Here is a 16531-nt window from a genome sequence, read left to right as displayed (position 1 = left end):
CCCACTTGTGTGTATTCAAGTCTGTGTGGAGTCATCTCAATTAGATTTAGATTTAGTTAACCTCATGCTTTCCTTTCATTAGTATAATTTGAATTATTGTCATTGTACATATTTAATTGTTATTTAGTTAATTCAATTTGCTTGTGTCCGTGTATTTGTGCCGTTCTGGTGTAGCGCTTAACTATTTTCCCACGCGCGCATTAATCTCCGCGAGTCTCAGCTGTAGGCCTCCAAGGGAGAAGTTTGGCCTTCCGTCGAGGTAGGGGTTAAACCCCCCTGGACATAACAATGTTTTATACATATATATATATATATATATAGATATCTTTTATGTTATAATAAAACAATACAAAATAATGATTGTGAACCCAATTTTTTTTAATGGACAAAACTCACCGGATCTTCTTCATTGTCCGAGAATAAATAAAATCCTAAATGTGGTTGAGAAAGGAAGGTAAAACAAAACAAAACTCAAAGAATATCATAAAAACAACCACACAAATTAAAAAAACACCAACATCAACACAGATCATTAGAATCTTAAATGATGAAAATAATAAAATTAAAGTGCACAAACGTGGATAGAGGTTGTTTTCACCCTGATCTGTCTGTTTTTCTGTGCGCAGGATATCTCAAAATGTAGACAGATTCGGATGATATTTGGTGGACAGGTTGGGTGTGTGACAAGGACAATTAGATTTTGGTGAAGATCCAGATCTGGATTCAAGAATTTTTTAAGTGATTCTTCAGCATTGAGAGAGAGAGGGCCAAAAACCATATACAGTATAGCATGATATCTCAAAGAGTTGTGGACGAATGAGAAAACTAGGTGGATGAGTTGGGTATGTGACGAGAACAAGCCGATTAGACTTTGGTTCAGGTTTGGATCTGGATACAGATCCAGCCTATCAGTGGGATGCAAAACGTAAACTGTTCAGCCTGGCGGAGGTACACGCTCGACCGAATGCCGTTCTGGTTGAGGCTTCATTGCAAGGACAGGTTTGGGCAAAAGTACATTTTTAGAAGAAGATGAGATGGGACAGCAAATCACTCTCCCTCCCCATACACCCCTCACAGGTCCTCAGATTTGAATGTACTACCTCTAGGGTGAAATACCTCACCACTTGGCCAAAGCAGTCAAGCAGAACAAGACAATGGTCACCAGTAAAGATCTGTATTACCGCTTTCTATATTGTTCCAGAAAAGTGTTGAAATTACCATGAAGAGGTGTACCACACTCTTTCCAGAGCGTTAATGCTGCCTCTACAGAGTGTTAATGCTGTTAAAGCAGTTTCTTGGCACGGGTTATTCTGGGTGGTTTGCCATTGCCTTCCCAGCAGTAGTTAGGGAAGGAATTTGCAATTTGTTCAGGGTACCGGTGAAAGCTCGCCTACTCTTTATGAAGGACACCATGGGATCTTCAACCTCCAACAAATAATTTTGGCAGACGGAACGCCCAGATTAGCACATATCCAAGGGACGACAATTTATACCTCGGTTTGAGATTTGAACCCAGGCTAGACAGCTCAGAGAAGAGTTTGTTCATGACAATGCATAGTACAATGTTCCACAATCACGACAGGAGAAATATACACGAATAAGTGTGTGTGTGTGTGTGTGTGTGTGTGTGTGTGTGTGTGTGTGTGTGTGTGTGTGTGTGTGTGTGTGTGTGTGTGTGTGTGTGTGTGTGTGTGTGTGTGTGTGTGTCAGTGTGTCTCCTCCATAACTCCAAGACCATGAAACTTAGCAGCCTGAAACTTTGCATACATACTTGGGGAACTCCAAGGAAGTGCAAGAGTGAAAATTGGGTGTTTGGGTCAATTAAAACACCCCTTTAGAAGATAATTAACGGCATTATTTAATTATCTCCTTTATCAGACACATCCTTGGTCACCTTGCTGTCCCTCGATGGGGTCTTAACTTGCCATTCTTTCTTGGCCTGCTCAGCAATGCCTCCACTTGAAACAGGCCACAATGATGTCTTACCAATAGTTTTATTTTTTTTCTTCCCACTTCCTTCCCTTCCACCCCCCTCCACGCTGCCTTCCCTTCCACCCCCACCACGCTGCCTTCCCTTCCAGCCCCCCACCACGCTGCCTTCCCTTCCACACCCCTCCCCCCACACTGCCTTCCCTTCTACCCCCCACCATGCTGCCTTCCCTTCCACCCCCACCACGCTGCCTTCCCTTCCACACCCCTCCCACCACGCTGCCTTCCCTTCCACGCCTCCCCAAGCTGCCTTCCCTTCCACGCCCCCCAAGCAGCCTTCCCTTCCACGCTCCCCCCCACGCTGCCTTCCCTTCAATGCCCCCCAGCTGCCTTCCCTTCCATGCTCTCCCCCACGCTGCCTTCCCTTCCACCCCCCACCACACTGCCTTCCCTTCCACGCTGCCTTCCCTGCCACCCCCCACCACGCTGCCTTCCCTTCCACCCCCACCACGCTGCCTTCCCTTCCACACCCCTCCCCCCACACTGCCTTCCCTTCCACACCTCCCCAAGCTGCCTTCCCTTCCATGCCCCCCAGCTGCCTTCCCTTCCATGCTCTCCCCCCACGCTGCCTTCCTTCCCCCTATGCTGCCTTCCCTTCCCTCCCCTCCCCACACTGCCTTCCCTCCCCTCACGCTACCTCCTCCAAAATCTCCTCCCTTCTCCATCCCTCATGTGTTTTAACGTACTCCATTTTGTTCAATCCTGCACCCCCCCTCCCCCACAAGTCCCACTGCCAAATGCAACTTGAGAATCCCATCCCTTATGCTTTCCTCCTGCCAAACCCCCTATTAACTTCCCCTCTTTCCCTCCTCACTCCCACCCCCACCCTCCCCCATCTCCCTTAATATTCCCATCAGTGATATGCCAGGTTGTATTTGCTAGTACATACATGTATAAAATAAACCTGCTGCTATTATAATTAGCCTGGTGTTGGTTTAGTGGTTAGGGTGGCGGCTTGGGATCCTAGGGTCCTGAGTTCAAGCCCCGTTGGCCGCTGAATTAAAAAATACACCAGGAGGTCGACTCAGCCTGTCATCCTTCCGAGGTCAGCAAAATGAGCACCAGTGTACTGGTAAGGGGGACACTGCATCAGCGGCATAGCCGCGTCCAAACCAATGATGCAACCAGCAGCCACAGGCTGCACTCGATAGAGAGAGATTATTATAATTTAAATGTTACTTTTCAATAAAACAATAATCTCAACAAGTCGAAGTAACTCTGAATATGTCAATTCCTCCTCTTTTCTCTCTAATATTATTGAAAGACTTTTATGGAAAGACAAACATATGTGTGTGCAAAAATATAGAAACACTCCCTCCCCTTACAACTGCAATCTCATTGTATGCCCCATTAATGTTCCTTTCAATCCCTCTTCTTTCGACAGTGTTAGCATGACAAAATAACTCCAAGTTTGGTTAGTGTTTAGTTACAAGGGACAGGTAGTTTCATGCAGCAGCAAAAGAAAAGCTTCAATTTAAAACACATAAGTATGGTGGTGACCAAGTGGTGAGTGAGGATGGCGAAGTGGAATCCCAGATTTTTTTTGTATGCAATGTCGAGGCTCATATAAGAGCTAACACACAGAACGTACAACAAGGGGAGCAGGAGATAAGAATGGCGAGAGAGGAAAGGAAAAAACAGGGGAACAGAGACATGAGGAGACCTGTGGCAGGGAGAGGGATGGGATGGGGTGGGGTACACAGGGTGAACACAACAGGGACTTTCAGAAGATGTAGATGTTACGAGTTCAAATCCAGCTGAAGGCAGCATTTTAAATCAAAGCTTCTGGAAGACTGGCTGGTCTCAAGAAAATATCATGTTTGCTACTGGATATTCAGTTAAATCCCATCCGGCTCGACTGGACTGGTGAACGACTCAGCAGTTCGCACTTCACGATTGACTCTCCCATTAGCCTCAGAGTAATTTGGGATGGGAAGCAATATGTCGCATCATACCAAAAAAAAAAACCTAAACTGTGAAAAAACGTTTTACAAGATTTAAAGGATGTTTATGACTCTTGAACAAGTCATCATGCAAACAGGTATTTTAAGAAACATCATACCGAGCAATGCAAAGATGAGCATGAAGTACAGCAGGAGAACCATCATGTCGAGAATAGGTGGCAACGACTGCAAGATCTGCCGTAGGTTTCTGTGGTCGAAAAGCACATAATGAACCCATTTATACACGTTTTAAAAGCAATGCCTAGACATGACCCAAATAAGTAATATGAAGCCACCACGTCCAAGAGGAAGAACAGTATTTATTATGCAACCAAAGAAAGGTACCACATGGAATGAGGAGGGATCCATAGCTAGAATGTGGTAAGTGTAGTATGGTCCACGTGTTTCCCGTAGGTTAGATTGCCATGTAACAGGGACTTGCCAGAGTAAGTCGTTTGTTACACGTGATGCTGACGAGGCAGTGTATGAAATTTATAGACAGGGTAGACAGATTATGTATATGCAAAACCTATTGTTTGTGGGCAGGGCTCGGTATGGACTTCCCATCGCAGAGGCACACGTGTCACAGGTGTGCAACGAGGTCAATTATGATCTCTCTGGCCAGTTTATGCCAGCCATTGCGGTACAGTGGGCTGTGGAGCCCGGAGGAAAAAGATGTACATCAATTTTAATATGGCCCGTCCCAATGGGCGGCAACCGAGAGGGAGACTCCGTCCCGGAGGAAGAGGAGAACACAATTGACCAGTAATCGACCAGAGAGTCTACCAGGAGGGGCTCGTGTAAGAGAACAAAGTCGAGACTGGAGAATTTACTGGGGAGTTCACGGGAGAGGAACAGGGTAGGCTCGTGTCGGAGAGTCCATTAGAGAGTCAACGTGAGAGAGGACGAGGATAGGCTCACGATTCCAATGGAGTGAACAAACAGGCTCGTGTGGAAAGGACAGAGACCTTGCTTGGAGGAGAAGCCTCGTGTGAAATTGATCCCAGCTGGAGGAGGAAGAAGACGCAGGGAAGACCTGGAGGCCTCACTCTAAAAAGGACAAAGGGGACCACGTGGCCTGGTGGTAGGCCAACTTGTCGCTGGCCCTGCTTGTGGCCATTTGACTTATGGGCACCATCATTACTAGCTCTCTAAAACGGGCTGCATTGTGTTGAATTGCATCTTCCCTGTAGATCAGTGAAAAAGGAAGTCCCGCCTGCATTATTGTCATGTTGTAAAAGTGTGATCTGTGGCGCCTCGTGGGTTCGGACTTGAACTTGTATTTCTCATTCATCATATATATATATATATATATATATATATATATATATATATATATATATATATATATATATATATATATATATATATATATATATATATATATATATATATATATTTCTTCTTCTTTCGGCTGCTCCCTTTCGGGGTCGCCACAGCGGATCATCCGTATAATCCGCATAGTGATTTGGCACATGTTTTACGCCGGATGCCCTTCCTGACGCAACCCTGGTCGCCTCTTACGACACAGGGATATGATACACCTATTTTAACCGGGTTATACACCGGCCCAGTACACTGGTACTCATTTCGCCGACCTCGGAAGGATGACAGGCTGAGTCAACCCCCTGGTGTATTCATTCAGTGGCCCAACGGGGCTTGAACTCAGGACCTTTTGGATCCCAAGCCGCTGCCCGAACCACTGCGCCAACACCAGGATATATATATATATATATATATATATATTGTTACGGATTCGCGCCCGCCGGCGTGCTGACAGCCACGTAACTCGAATCGCGGCACGTCGCCCACCGGACGGACAATCCAGTCGTGACCCTCTCGGACTAACGCCGGGAACCAGTCACGGGTGGACCTTTCGGTCTCACCGCGATCGAGCCAATCAGCCCCCGCGTGGGATAGGGTTGCTCGCCAAATTCGACCTACCTAAGTACCCACGCGGAGGGTAGACCGGGCGATCGCACCTCGCCGCAGGTCGACTTCGGACACGGGCCACTTAAGCGACCCGTTCCGTACTATCGGGATAACCGAGCGGTGTTATTCGTCGACCTCGACGGTTCGATTAATTATCGGGCGTATTCAGCCCACTACCAACCCTTTACGTGAAGCAAGATGAGGATTCAATGAAAGAAATGACCAAGCGAAGCGGGAAACAGTTCAACACAAAGCACATTTATTCGCGCTGAACGGAAAGCACACATATTCAATTCCACCAAAAGCACATAGAAAAGAAAAACACAATGCAATTTACACAAAAAGCAAATGCGACAATGCAGATCTAATACCGATTACGCGAGCACACGGCAACACTTATACAATTTTACTTCACAGACGGCGCCGACAACACATACCCAAAACCAAGGAAAAGAAAAGAGTACCCTCAAAGATGAGGCGGGCCTGAGGCCGAGACCGGGTCGGGCCTACCCGTCTGGTGATGAGACGCGGAGCGGCGATGGTGCCTCAACTCCGCGGGCCTCGCGGGCAGTGTCTGGTAGGGGGTGGGAAAGGGGCCCCCTTGGTCGCACTATCTCAGCGCGGGGGGAAACAGGAGGGGGTTGCTGATGCTCGGGGTATAGAGGATTCCTACTCTGCCTCGAGTCCCGCGACGAGCGTTTCCACCTCGGCCAGGTCGCGCTGTCGGCCTCCCTGGGGTGCAGCTCCCTGCACGACGCGAGCACCCCCTCGTCTGCCCTCGCCGCCTCTCCACAGCTCCGTCCCCTCCGCTCCGACTCCAACGCACACGACGACGACCAGCTCCTTCTTGCTCCTTCTTCCCAACTCCACTGCCCGCGAAGTCTTAACTCTCTGTTCACTTGACTGACGAACACGGTCGCTTATATAAGCCCCGTGGCTTCGCTCTCTCATCTTTGACCCCCTCCCTTCGACCTTTTACCTCGCTCCCCATTGGCCCGAGAAAAAGTGGGCGTGAATGCTTTTTGATCCATAAATTTGCATATATCGATCGCCCTCCAACGCCCTGGGGGCGGGGCCAAATCGCCCCTTGCTCACCGATTGGACGGAACAAAAGTGGGCGTGTGTCGTTTTTGATCCGTTTTTGAAGTGGAAAATCCGTGGTTTTGTACACGCTGTTCGGCGCGCGCCCTGCACGAGTCCAACACCGGTACCCACAAGCGGCGCAAGAACGGTGGCAATGCGACGGTTGCGAGGTGTGACGTGAAGCGGCCCCGCGGTGGGTGGTTGATGTTGTGGTTGTAACAATGGCGGTTGGTCCAAATTAAAGATAGTAAAAGAAAAACGGCTATCCTGAAGAGTCGCAGCACGCATAAATGACATGTATTCCCACTAGACAACGGGTTTGGGCCTAACTACACATGTACTTACCGAGATACTTCACCTAAGGGACCTGAATGGTGGTTTGCGAATTTGGTAACCACAACAATATATATATATATATATATATATATATATATATATATATATATATATATATATATATATATATATATATATATATATATATATATATATATATATATATATATATATATATATATATATATATATATAGTTACGGCTGTGGAAATTCACAGAACACCATAAAGGTCCTTAGTTCAGTTAGATCGATAAGTCTGTGTTCATTTAGATTTCCCCACCATTGTTTAATGGGATTTATTCGTGTTATCGGGGCTGTGAATCTTCAGTTAGCCATTTTTCTTTACTATCGTTATTTTGGACCAACCACCAACCGCTTCACAACAACCACAACCACACCTGCCTCTCAACAACCACGCCATCCTCACCACTCCGCCAGTAACCGTCACCATCGCCACACCACAAACATCGCCTCACCTTCGTCTCCGAAACGACGCCATCTTTGCACCAGCCGCGGAAAGTCCCCAGCGAACAGCGTCGCTGCAAACCGACGCGGGGGGTTTCATTGTGAGCGCAAGCGACCGTGATTCCACGCACATCCGCTCTGTAAAAGCTTCGCCTCAGAAAATAGATCACAGGAGAGAATGGGGCGGGGCCTGTGGGGGTCGAAGGGTGATGATTTCAAACACGTCGGCTCGCTCTTGGAGAATCGGATCCAGAGGGCCGGTGATTTCCACAACGTCCGCTTTCCGCGCAGAGGTCAAAGGTCAGAGGTCAGAGGTGAGAGAGCGGAGATCAGATCTAGTCTCACCAGCCCTATAAAAGGCCGCGCAGAGCGCCATTTCAACCAGTCTGGAGAGGTCGAGGAGCCGCGTGGAAGTCTGAAGCCTGCAGTAGCTGGAGAAGCTGAGGGGAACGGAGGAGGCGCGAACGGGGAGCGCGGCTAAGCCTGCTGTGCCGCGCAGAGCTGCAGAACGTGTACGAGCCGGAGAGAGCTCGCCCACCAGCGCCAGACAGTCCGAGGTGATCGGGCTTCGGGACAGTCAGAGCATCGCTGAGGAACGGACGGGTTCTTACAGAGCATCAACTCTAAAACCTGTTAAAACCTGTCTTGTAAGTAAAACCTGTTAAGTGACTGTACATAATTGCTCATAGACGGTCGTAGCACCTCTTGCTTTTGCTTTTATTGAGTCCATACATGCATGACTGTATACGTGTGTAAAATAATAAGTGTGCTTGTGTGAATGTTAGCCCGTTCGTCATGTCCTCCCCCCCCCCCCCATTGAACCGCTATCTCACTCTCGGAATACTAGTTGGTTTTTAAATAACCGATAAATAGAACAGGGTCCGGCGAGGTCTGACGATAATACCCGCTCGGTTATCCCAGAACGGAACGGACCGCTTAAGCGGTTCGTGTCTACGCAGGCCTTTGCTGAGGTACGGTCCCTCGGTAGGTTATCCGCGCGTGTACTTAGGTATATCGATATTCGACGATTGACCCTATTTCGCACGGGTGGAATATGGACTGGGCCGTGGTGGGATTAAAAACCCACCCGTGACTGCTTTCTGGTGTTGTTCCAGAAAGTCACGACTGAATTTTCCGTCCAGTGGGCGAGACGGCCGCCATTGGCTAAAGCGGTCGTTCGCACGCTGGGCGGGGCAGATTCGTAACAAAATATATATATATATATATATATATATATATATATATATATATATATGTTACGGTTCTGGGAACAGCATCCCTCCAAAGCAATAGCAATCATCATACAGCAGTGTGTGTGTGTGTGTGTGTGTGTGTGTGTGTGTGTGTGTGTGTGTGTGTGTGTGTGTGTGTGTGTGTGTGTGTGTGTGTGTGTGTGTGTGTGTGTGTGTGTGTGTGTCTGCCATAGTTTCGGATCATTTGGGGAACAGCAACTAGAGTAATACTGAATGCAGTGCATTTAAAAAGACAGTTTTGACCATCCCTCGGGAAGAAAGGTCACAGCTCTGAGGAATTCGAACAACGGACACTCGGACACAACAGTATTTAACAGGCGAGTGAGCGAGCAAGTGACCAACGAGGTTGTACAAGACAAAGTGAGAGCGTAATAAAAGGTCACCTGCGCAGAACTCCACAGTAATGAGTATCCACAAGAAAGATCGGTCGCAAGGCACGGGTCACTCTCACATGGGATGTTTGGCGTACCAGCAGCACAATAGCCTCCACAAGCTGGACCACCAGCACCATGGACTGAAAGTACATGTTCAATTACCCTTTATAAGATCAGCAACTTGCATTTTACCGCATTGCGATGCCAATACATACAATCCCCCAAAACAAATCATGGGACACGCACGATGTTACCTATACTGCATTAACAAGCCTTTGACTATCCAATGTCTTGCGAGGCCTCCCTGTGCCATCATCACAGCCTTGACCTTGACTCTAACATCCGAGAGAGGTAGGACTTCCATTACATGGAACTTCAATGCAGGAGGAAGCCATTAGGTCCATCAAAGCCTGCACATTGATGGTTTGTGCATGCTTTATCCTTTTTAAATGCTGAGTGCAAGGAAGCAGTCCCATTTTAAAAGTCTTTGGTACAACTCTGCAGGGGTTCAAGAGTGGATGTGCTAACTCCCAGACTCAGAGTGGATGTGTTAACCATTACGCCAGAATAACAGTAAAGTCCAAAGTTAACCATCTTGTATAAATATTAACTCTTATATTATGCTCAGAAGAATATTTTCAAGGTACAGTATTTAAAAAAAAATTTTTTTTAAGTAAAGTCAAAAAAAAAAAACAACAGAAAAACCTCAAATTGTTTTTGCTGTGAATAAACTGGTAAATTATGACAATGGGAAGTTTAAAATGTTTTTGTTGAATTTCTCCTGCACTTTCCATCCAGCTATTCGATGGACCTCACAATGAGCATGGTACGCCTGTGTCGTAGGAAGGTGCGAGGTCCGAGCCAGCGCATCTTGAGGGCAAGTTCCACCGCAACAAGGAGAAGGCCGGAAATCTCAAGTGCCCCGTGCACCTGCAAGAATAATTTGCACACGCACACTCGCATATCCTTCCGATTCACACACCTCTTCCTCCTATTGTGTGCACATCCTCCAGATGCATGTTTCATCAAAAGACCTCATTAATTCTTCCACCCCCAATGCTTTCCCTCTCTCTCAACAACCTTCTGACAAATCCCCCATGGATGCATCTACTTTTAATTTCACTCATCTTAATATGGTCTCGGTTTTCACAATCAGGCCTACAGTAGTTGAGTTGCAACAATGGCTCTGCTCACCGGGATGCTGAGTTGGAAATAAGGCACTGCAGGTGACTCGCACAATGAGAGAGCAATGATCAGTAGAGCAGCAGCAAGCTCCACCAGGTAAAACCAGGTGTTATGAACAAGTAGATAGGCTGGTAGTGCTGCGCACGTTCGTGGATGCGAGAAAAACTTATCATTGTTTTCTCCTTCCTGCACAAATAAAGTCACGTGCCCTCTTATACAGTTTTTAAAAAAAAAAGTGTTTAAGAAGAATAATGCCAATGCCCCAAGGTTGGTTATATGCTTGACCGTCACACATAACAGTCATGGGTACAAGCCTAACCTGCAAGTAGATGGCTGCCTCTTGGTAGTTCATGTTCCAGGCACTGGCATCAAAATCAGGAGGCAAAACCACCTGGTGATCCTCAATACTGGAACGTCCACCATCTGTGACCAGAGTGAATGGAAATATGAAGTGACACGTGTGTTGCATTTCGACAAGTCAGAATGTTCAAGGACACCATACATAGATTACATATCGAAGGTGTGAAAGCAGTGCTCAGGACAATTCATCATAAAGACTGCCTGCCTTGCAATGAGAAACAAAAGGTAAATTTGTGCCTGTACAAAAAAAGAAAGAAAAATAAGTAAAAAAGAAAAAAAAAGAAGAAACAGACTGCTTGCACCAAAATTGATATGGAATAAATTCTAAAACAAAAAAACTTTTTTTTAATGGCAATTACAAAACTTACACATGCTTAATGTGTGTTTGTACACATTTAGATAATAATAATAGCAAGCATGCTTTGGGCTATTCATATATTTATTATATTTGGTGAAAATAAAAGGTGGGCTCGGCTCGGCGAGGCATAGTACAGAAATGCTGAATAATCAGTTGAAGGGGTGGACATAGAAAGTGGTTCGACATTACTACAGGAAAAGAGGGAGGATGGAAATGAGGGTGAGTGGGAGGAAGGAGAGGTGAGAATGTGATAAACAAGCTTAGGAAAACAGGATGATTGAAAGGCGACGGTAGATATTGTACTTTCATCAAAAAAATAATAAAAGCACAAATACTTCACTTGGGCATCAACTCGTAATTTGGTGAGAGAAGGACAGACCTTCTTACTTTTAAAAGTGCACTGCCTTTGTGAAACTTGTAAAGCAAAGTGTTTACAAGATACACTGCTAAAATAAATAAATAAACAAATTTCAACATTGCTTACTATAATAAATAGAGGTTGTGTGGCTGTCGCTATGTCACCTTTATTCACTTGGCGATTGGTCGCAGCACTGAACAATTCGGTGTGACCATTTTTCCCAGCATCGTTCTTCGTGTCTATCCACGTCAGCAAGCAATGCTTTCGTCTTTCTCAATACTTTCCTCACCTCGCAACTCAACGTATTCTTCTCGATTCTTCCATCTTCGATAGCGGTGATTACAATATTGGTGGTAGCTGGTATACAAATAGTCTTCCTTCATCTTATGATATGGAGTATGATGTGTTGTGATCAATAAAATTTATTTCAAAAATTATAAAGTGTATTTCAAAGAATGTTCCACAGTGCATTGCCCACCGGCTAAAGGTGGGCCAAGAAGGGTACTCCCGCTCCCCTGGCTGGTATAAAGTATACGAGGCACCAAAAAATTTGTACAGTGGTGAGAATTCTACCCTCAATTTACACAAACAAGGCTAATCAGGTATATTGCAGAATATTTTTAGAATAATAAGACATACATTACTGTCTGGATCTTCAACTCACAAAATAATGGTCCTCTATTGAAAATGGCAAGATAATCCAGTTTGGCACTCAAGGTCAAGATTGGGGAAGTTTTTATTTTTAAATAGAAAATCGTTCTCGTTGTTGGAGAAGGCTCATTTTGCAACACATTTCTTTCCGGTGAAACCAGATAATGTTGTCAAATGATCAACTTTTTAAGTGTGTAACCAAACCCTCCACCACAGTGAAACGTCTCAAATAAATAAATAAATAAATAATAACTACTAGAGCTGTGAAGGCTGTTATAAATATATTGTTTGTTTGATTGCAGGGCCACAAGAGAAACGAGAACGGCACTCGGAAGAGCACATACCACCACCTACCCAAGGCTGAACAGTTTACGTTTTGTATCCCACTGATAGGCCGGATATCCATCCGGACCTGAACCTAAACAAACCTGATCGGTTTGTTCTCGTCACCGAACCAAGTCATCCACCAAGTATTGTTACAAGTCAACCAAAATTTTTGAAATATCATGCTGCATGTAATTTTTGGCACCATCTCTCAATGGTGAAGAATCACTTTCAAAAATTTAAAGAATTCTCATATTCGGATCCGGATTTCGGATGAGAAATGTGCTTCCTTCTATGAGCCACTCATCCACTGCCTTTTCCTCTTGGATCAGTTCATTGAATGTCCTGGCTTAGCGATTGTAGGGAGCATCAAGTTGTTTTAGCCAAAAGTTTGTTATTCCATCTGGGCCTGGGCTTTTAAAGTTTGGCATTTTTTGAAGTTGTTTTGGATTTTTTTTTCTTCATCAGTAATCACTGGGGCCATTTCCTCGAGATGTTGCTTCTTCTTTTCCAAATGTGGGATTCATTCCACTTCCTTGTTATGTTCCTTTCGATCTTCAAAAAATATTTTCCAGAATTTTTCTAGCTTTTCTTTTTCAGGAGGAGTTGGCACATTCTGTTTTTGTTTCCCTAATTCACGTAGAATCTCTTCGGGTTACTCTCAAACATGTGATTTTGTTACCTCATGTTGTTTCCTTCCTCATAGGTTAGTTTTCTTTATTCTTCCTTGCTATCATTTCTATTTTGAGTTTGTTTTCAACACCCAAACACTCGTCAAGGTCTTTGTTATTCTTCAGATTTTTTATTTAGTTTTGGGTTTCTGTTTCCATTCCTGAACTGTGATATTGATCGACTTCCTTCCTCAGTTGCTCTCTCTGTCTATAATCTCTATTTCCCCACACAATCGGTGTGGGGAAAAATGGCAGGAGAGGATGCATGGGTAGACAAGATGAATACAGAAAGAAACTCCAAGGAGGGAAAACTCGGAATTTGGAAGGGGGTGGGGGGGGAGTTAACGAGGGTAGAAAATATCATGGTTTTGGATTGGGGACAATCTGAGATGGTGGTGAACAAATGTCTTGAACAAGACCCGGAGGGAAGGAGGAGATTGAGGAGAATGTCAGAGCTGGTTCCACAGGTGAGGGAGGAGTGGGGGGGGGGGGGGGAGGAGCGAAAAAAAAAAAAAAAAAAAGTGGAACAAATGAGTGGAGGTTGGCAATGATCCTAAATTTAGGTAGTTTAACCAGAAAGGGGTTGGTGGTGGACGATGTGGGCCCTGCAAAAACCTGGGTGGAAAAGGGAGTGGGGGGGGGGGGGATAAAAGCATGGAAAGAGCAGAGGGTGCAATTCCAGAAAGAACGCGGTAGATAAAAGAGAGACCTCCGACCTGTCTGATGGCAAATTGATGGGCCCATAGACTCAGCTTCATCGTGGGAGATTCCAATAGTTTTGAAGGTCTTGGTTTCCACAGTGTCAAGCTGAGCAAGATGGGAGGCAGGGGAACCAGCCCAGACAGGAGAGCAATGCTCCATCAAGCGTCGGATGAAAGCCTTCGAGATGGATACGAGTTCAGTTGTTCCAAGGAAGGACTTTGTATGATGGAGGATGCCCAGTCAGCAACTGGCTTTGGAGGCCACTTTGAAATGGGGTTTGCCCAAGAAAGATCATGGCTGGAGTGACACCCAGGAGTTTGAATGACTGAACTTCCTCAAGAGAATTGTTAAGAAAGTAGATGGGGGAGGGGCTGTTGCCAGATGGTCCTTTCGGAGAGAGATAGTGAGAGTGAGATTTGTGAGAATTGAAAGATATTCCAAGTGTTTGACCATCTTGTGATTTTTTTTTTACAAGGTCTGAAGAAAAGGAAGAGGTTGCAACCTGCCTGTCTGAAGGATGAGGGATGTCACAGCAGAGAGTGAGGTTATCGGCAACATACTGTTGTGGGCCGGGGGTTGGTGGCGAGAACGACCACGAGGTGGGGGAGGTTTGCGTCGTCTCCTACCAAACTCCCCGGAATTGTAGGCCGTCGTTCGGATACCTCCGCGAGCTGGCGGGTCGTTTAACCGACCGTGGTCGCCAATATTTCAACCGTGTAGTGTAGGGTCTATTTGTCTATAACCAATTTACCTAATTAACTACGCGATTTCGACTACCGGGGAAACTACGCCCTCGGCACGTCTTGCTCGAACCGGGTCATTCTACCAACTGTGGTAGAGTTCCAACTAACGACTACAAACTGCGGTTCGAGTGGAGCCTAGCGGAAACTGCCAAAGCCGTGCCGGCTGAAATGAATGGATTATCGGGTCTAAAAACTCGGCTAAACTCAGATCCGAATCATGCTGGACCAATGCAAGAAGGGACGGAAACGAACTGGGGGCATTTCTAACTAGTTGTATTTACAGTAAATGAAAACACAAAGCAAGACTTGACACGAATATGCAAGAAGTATTTACAATGATCCAAAAACACTTATTCAGTTCTACTTAAAGACGGCCCCACATGCAGATACGCACACACAAAATGAAAAGAAACCCAGTCTTTATTGGACCCTCGCAGCCGTGGAGAGAGACAAGCTGGGGGCCAGAGTTCGGTGGTGTACCTGACCGTCGGAGGAAGGACGTGTTCCGCGGTGCGGCACCTGACAAAGGTCGCTGGTTTGGTCCCCAGTCGCACGTGTGGGACTCGAGGTTCGTGGTGGAGCTCGGGTGGTGAATGGCCGGGGTCCACAGGGTGGGGGTCGATCTTTCCTTTCTCGTAGAGGGCCAGCAGAGACACATTCGCCGCCTCGACGCCCACCAAAAACTCTTCAAAAGAACTTTTAAAAGACTCTCCAAGACCCCGAAAATACTCTCCAAGACCTCAAAAAGACCACCTGCCTCAGAGAGTGCTCAGGAATTTATGGACCTCCCTCAGCGGGGAGGGGCCTTGGTGAACACACCTCGCTGTACGCCTCTGATTGGACAGGTCCTACGGCCCACCTTTCCGGGGCGGGGCCTTGGCCCCTGCTGGGAAACCCCAGCCGCTCCTCCACGCGGGCCCACACTCGACGAGTAACAGTATCAACGCTGCAACGGCCCCTGCCGGGAAAACCCAGCCAGTCTTCCACGCGGGTTCATACTTGACAAGTAACACTATCAATATTGCACAGGCCGTCGTGCAAGAGTTACAACGTTTGTGGAAGGAACGTTGGTGGAAGCGGCAAGGAACAGCTGCAAGACCCTGCCTTGGCAAGTCAGAGTGCTTGTAGACAGCGGGTGGGTAGTGGATTGTGATGGGATGGTTGTTGGAGGGTTCGTGGGATGTAAAGATTTAATAACCTAACGAAAAATAAATCGCAAGCACGCCTTTGATTCTCCCACCAGACAAAAAGAAAGGGATCTGACTACACATATACTTAATGACATAACTGACTTTTTGGACATCGATGTTGAATGCAAATGGTTTTCAGATGCGATAGATATATATATATATATATATATATATAATCTATAATCACGTTCAAGGTAAGTGAACAGATTAAAGACAAAGAACAATAAAAACATCGCTGGCATATATCGGATGGATCGTTTCACCAAAACTCATTCGCAGTAATTTAAACTCATAGCATGGGAGGGAAGAGCCAATCAGGATGATCTAGAACTAAAGCCAGAGGTTAGGAAAAACGACTGCACAGACGAGTCATTTCATCACCCGAAACACAAATATTTTATCATTGGAAATTTAATACTGCGATGTGACAACACAATTAACGCACATGTAGGCAAAATGTGTACTTGATGCAAGAGCGACTTACGATGTCACATCCCTATATAATTAAATTTATCTATCCAATTTTATCTCCAATCAGGGTATAAGAACCCAATGGCTTATTCTTCTCAAGCAATATGTTGGAACCTTAACATTCACAATATTAGAAGGCCAA

The 16531-nt window shown here is 45.9% G+C and overlaps 1 protein-coding gene across 1 annotated transcript in view; it reads right to left on the bottom strand.

Annotated features, from left to right (window-relative positions):
* Positions 1–16531, bottom strand: part of TPCN1 (two pore segment channel 1) — a 75612-nt gene that overhangs the window by 44502 nt on the left and 14579 nt on the right. Inside the window, exons 2-7 of the mRNA XM_085859384.1 lie at positions 10881–10984; positions 10571–10747; positions 10193–10306; positions 9386–9516; positions 4052–4140; positions 397–431 (exon numbers count right to left, since the gene is read on the bottom strand). Of these exons, the coding sequence (XP_085715510.1) occupies positions 397–431; positions 4052–4140; positions 9386–9516; positions 10193–10306; positions 10571–10747; positions 10881–10984 (650 nt within the window). The remainder of the gene's footprint in view (positions 1–396; positions 432–4051; positions 4141–9385; positions 9517–10192; positions 10307–10570; positions 10748–10880; positions 10985–16531) is intronic.

This window comes from Eptatretus burgeri, chromosome 16 (assembly GCF_056783735.1).
Source record: "Eptatretus burgeri isolate ZD-2024b chromosome 16, Ebu_testis_v1, whole genome shotgun sequence".
Lineage (NCBI taxonomy): Eukaryota > Metazoa > Chordata > Myxini > Myxiniformes > Myxinidae > Eptatretus > Eptatretus burgeri.
This window is presented reverse-complemented; position numbering and strand designations above follow the sequence as displayed.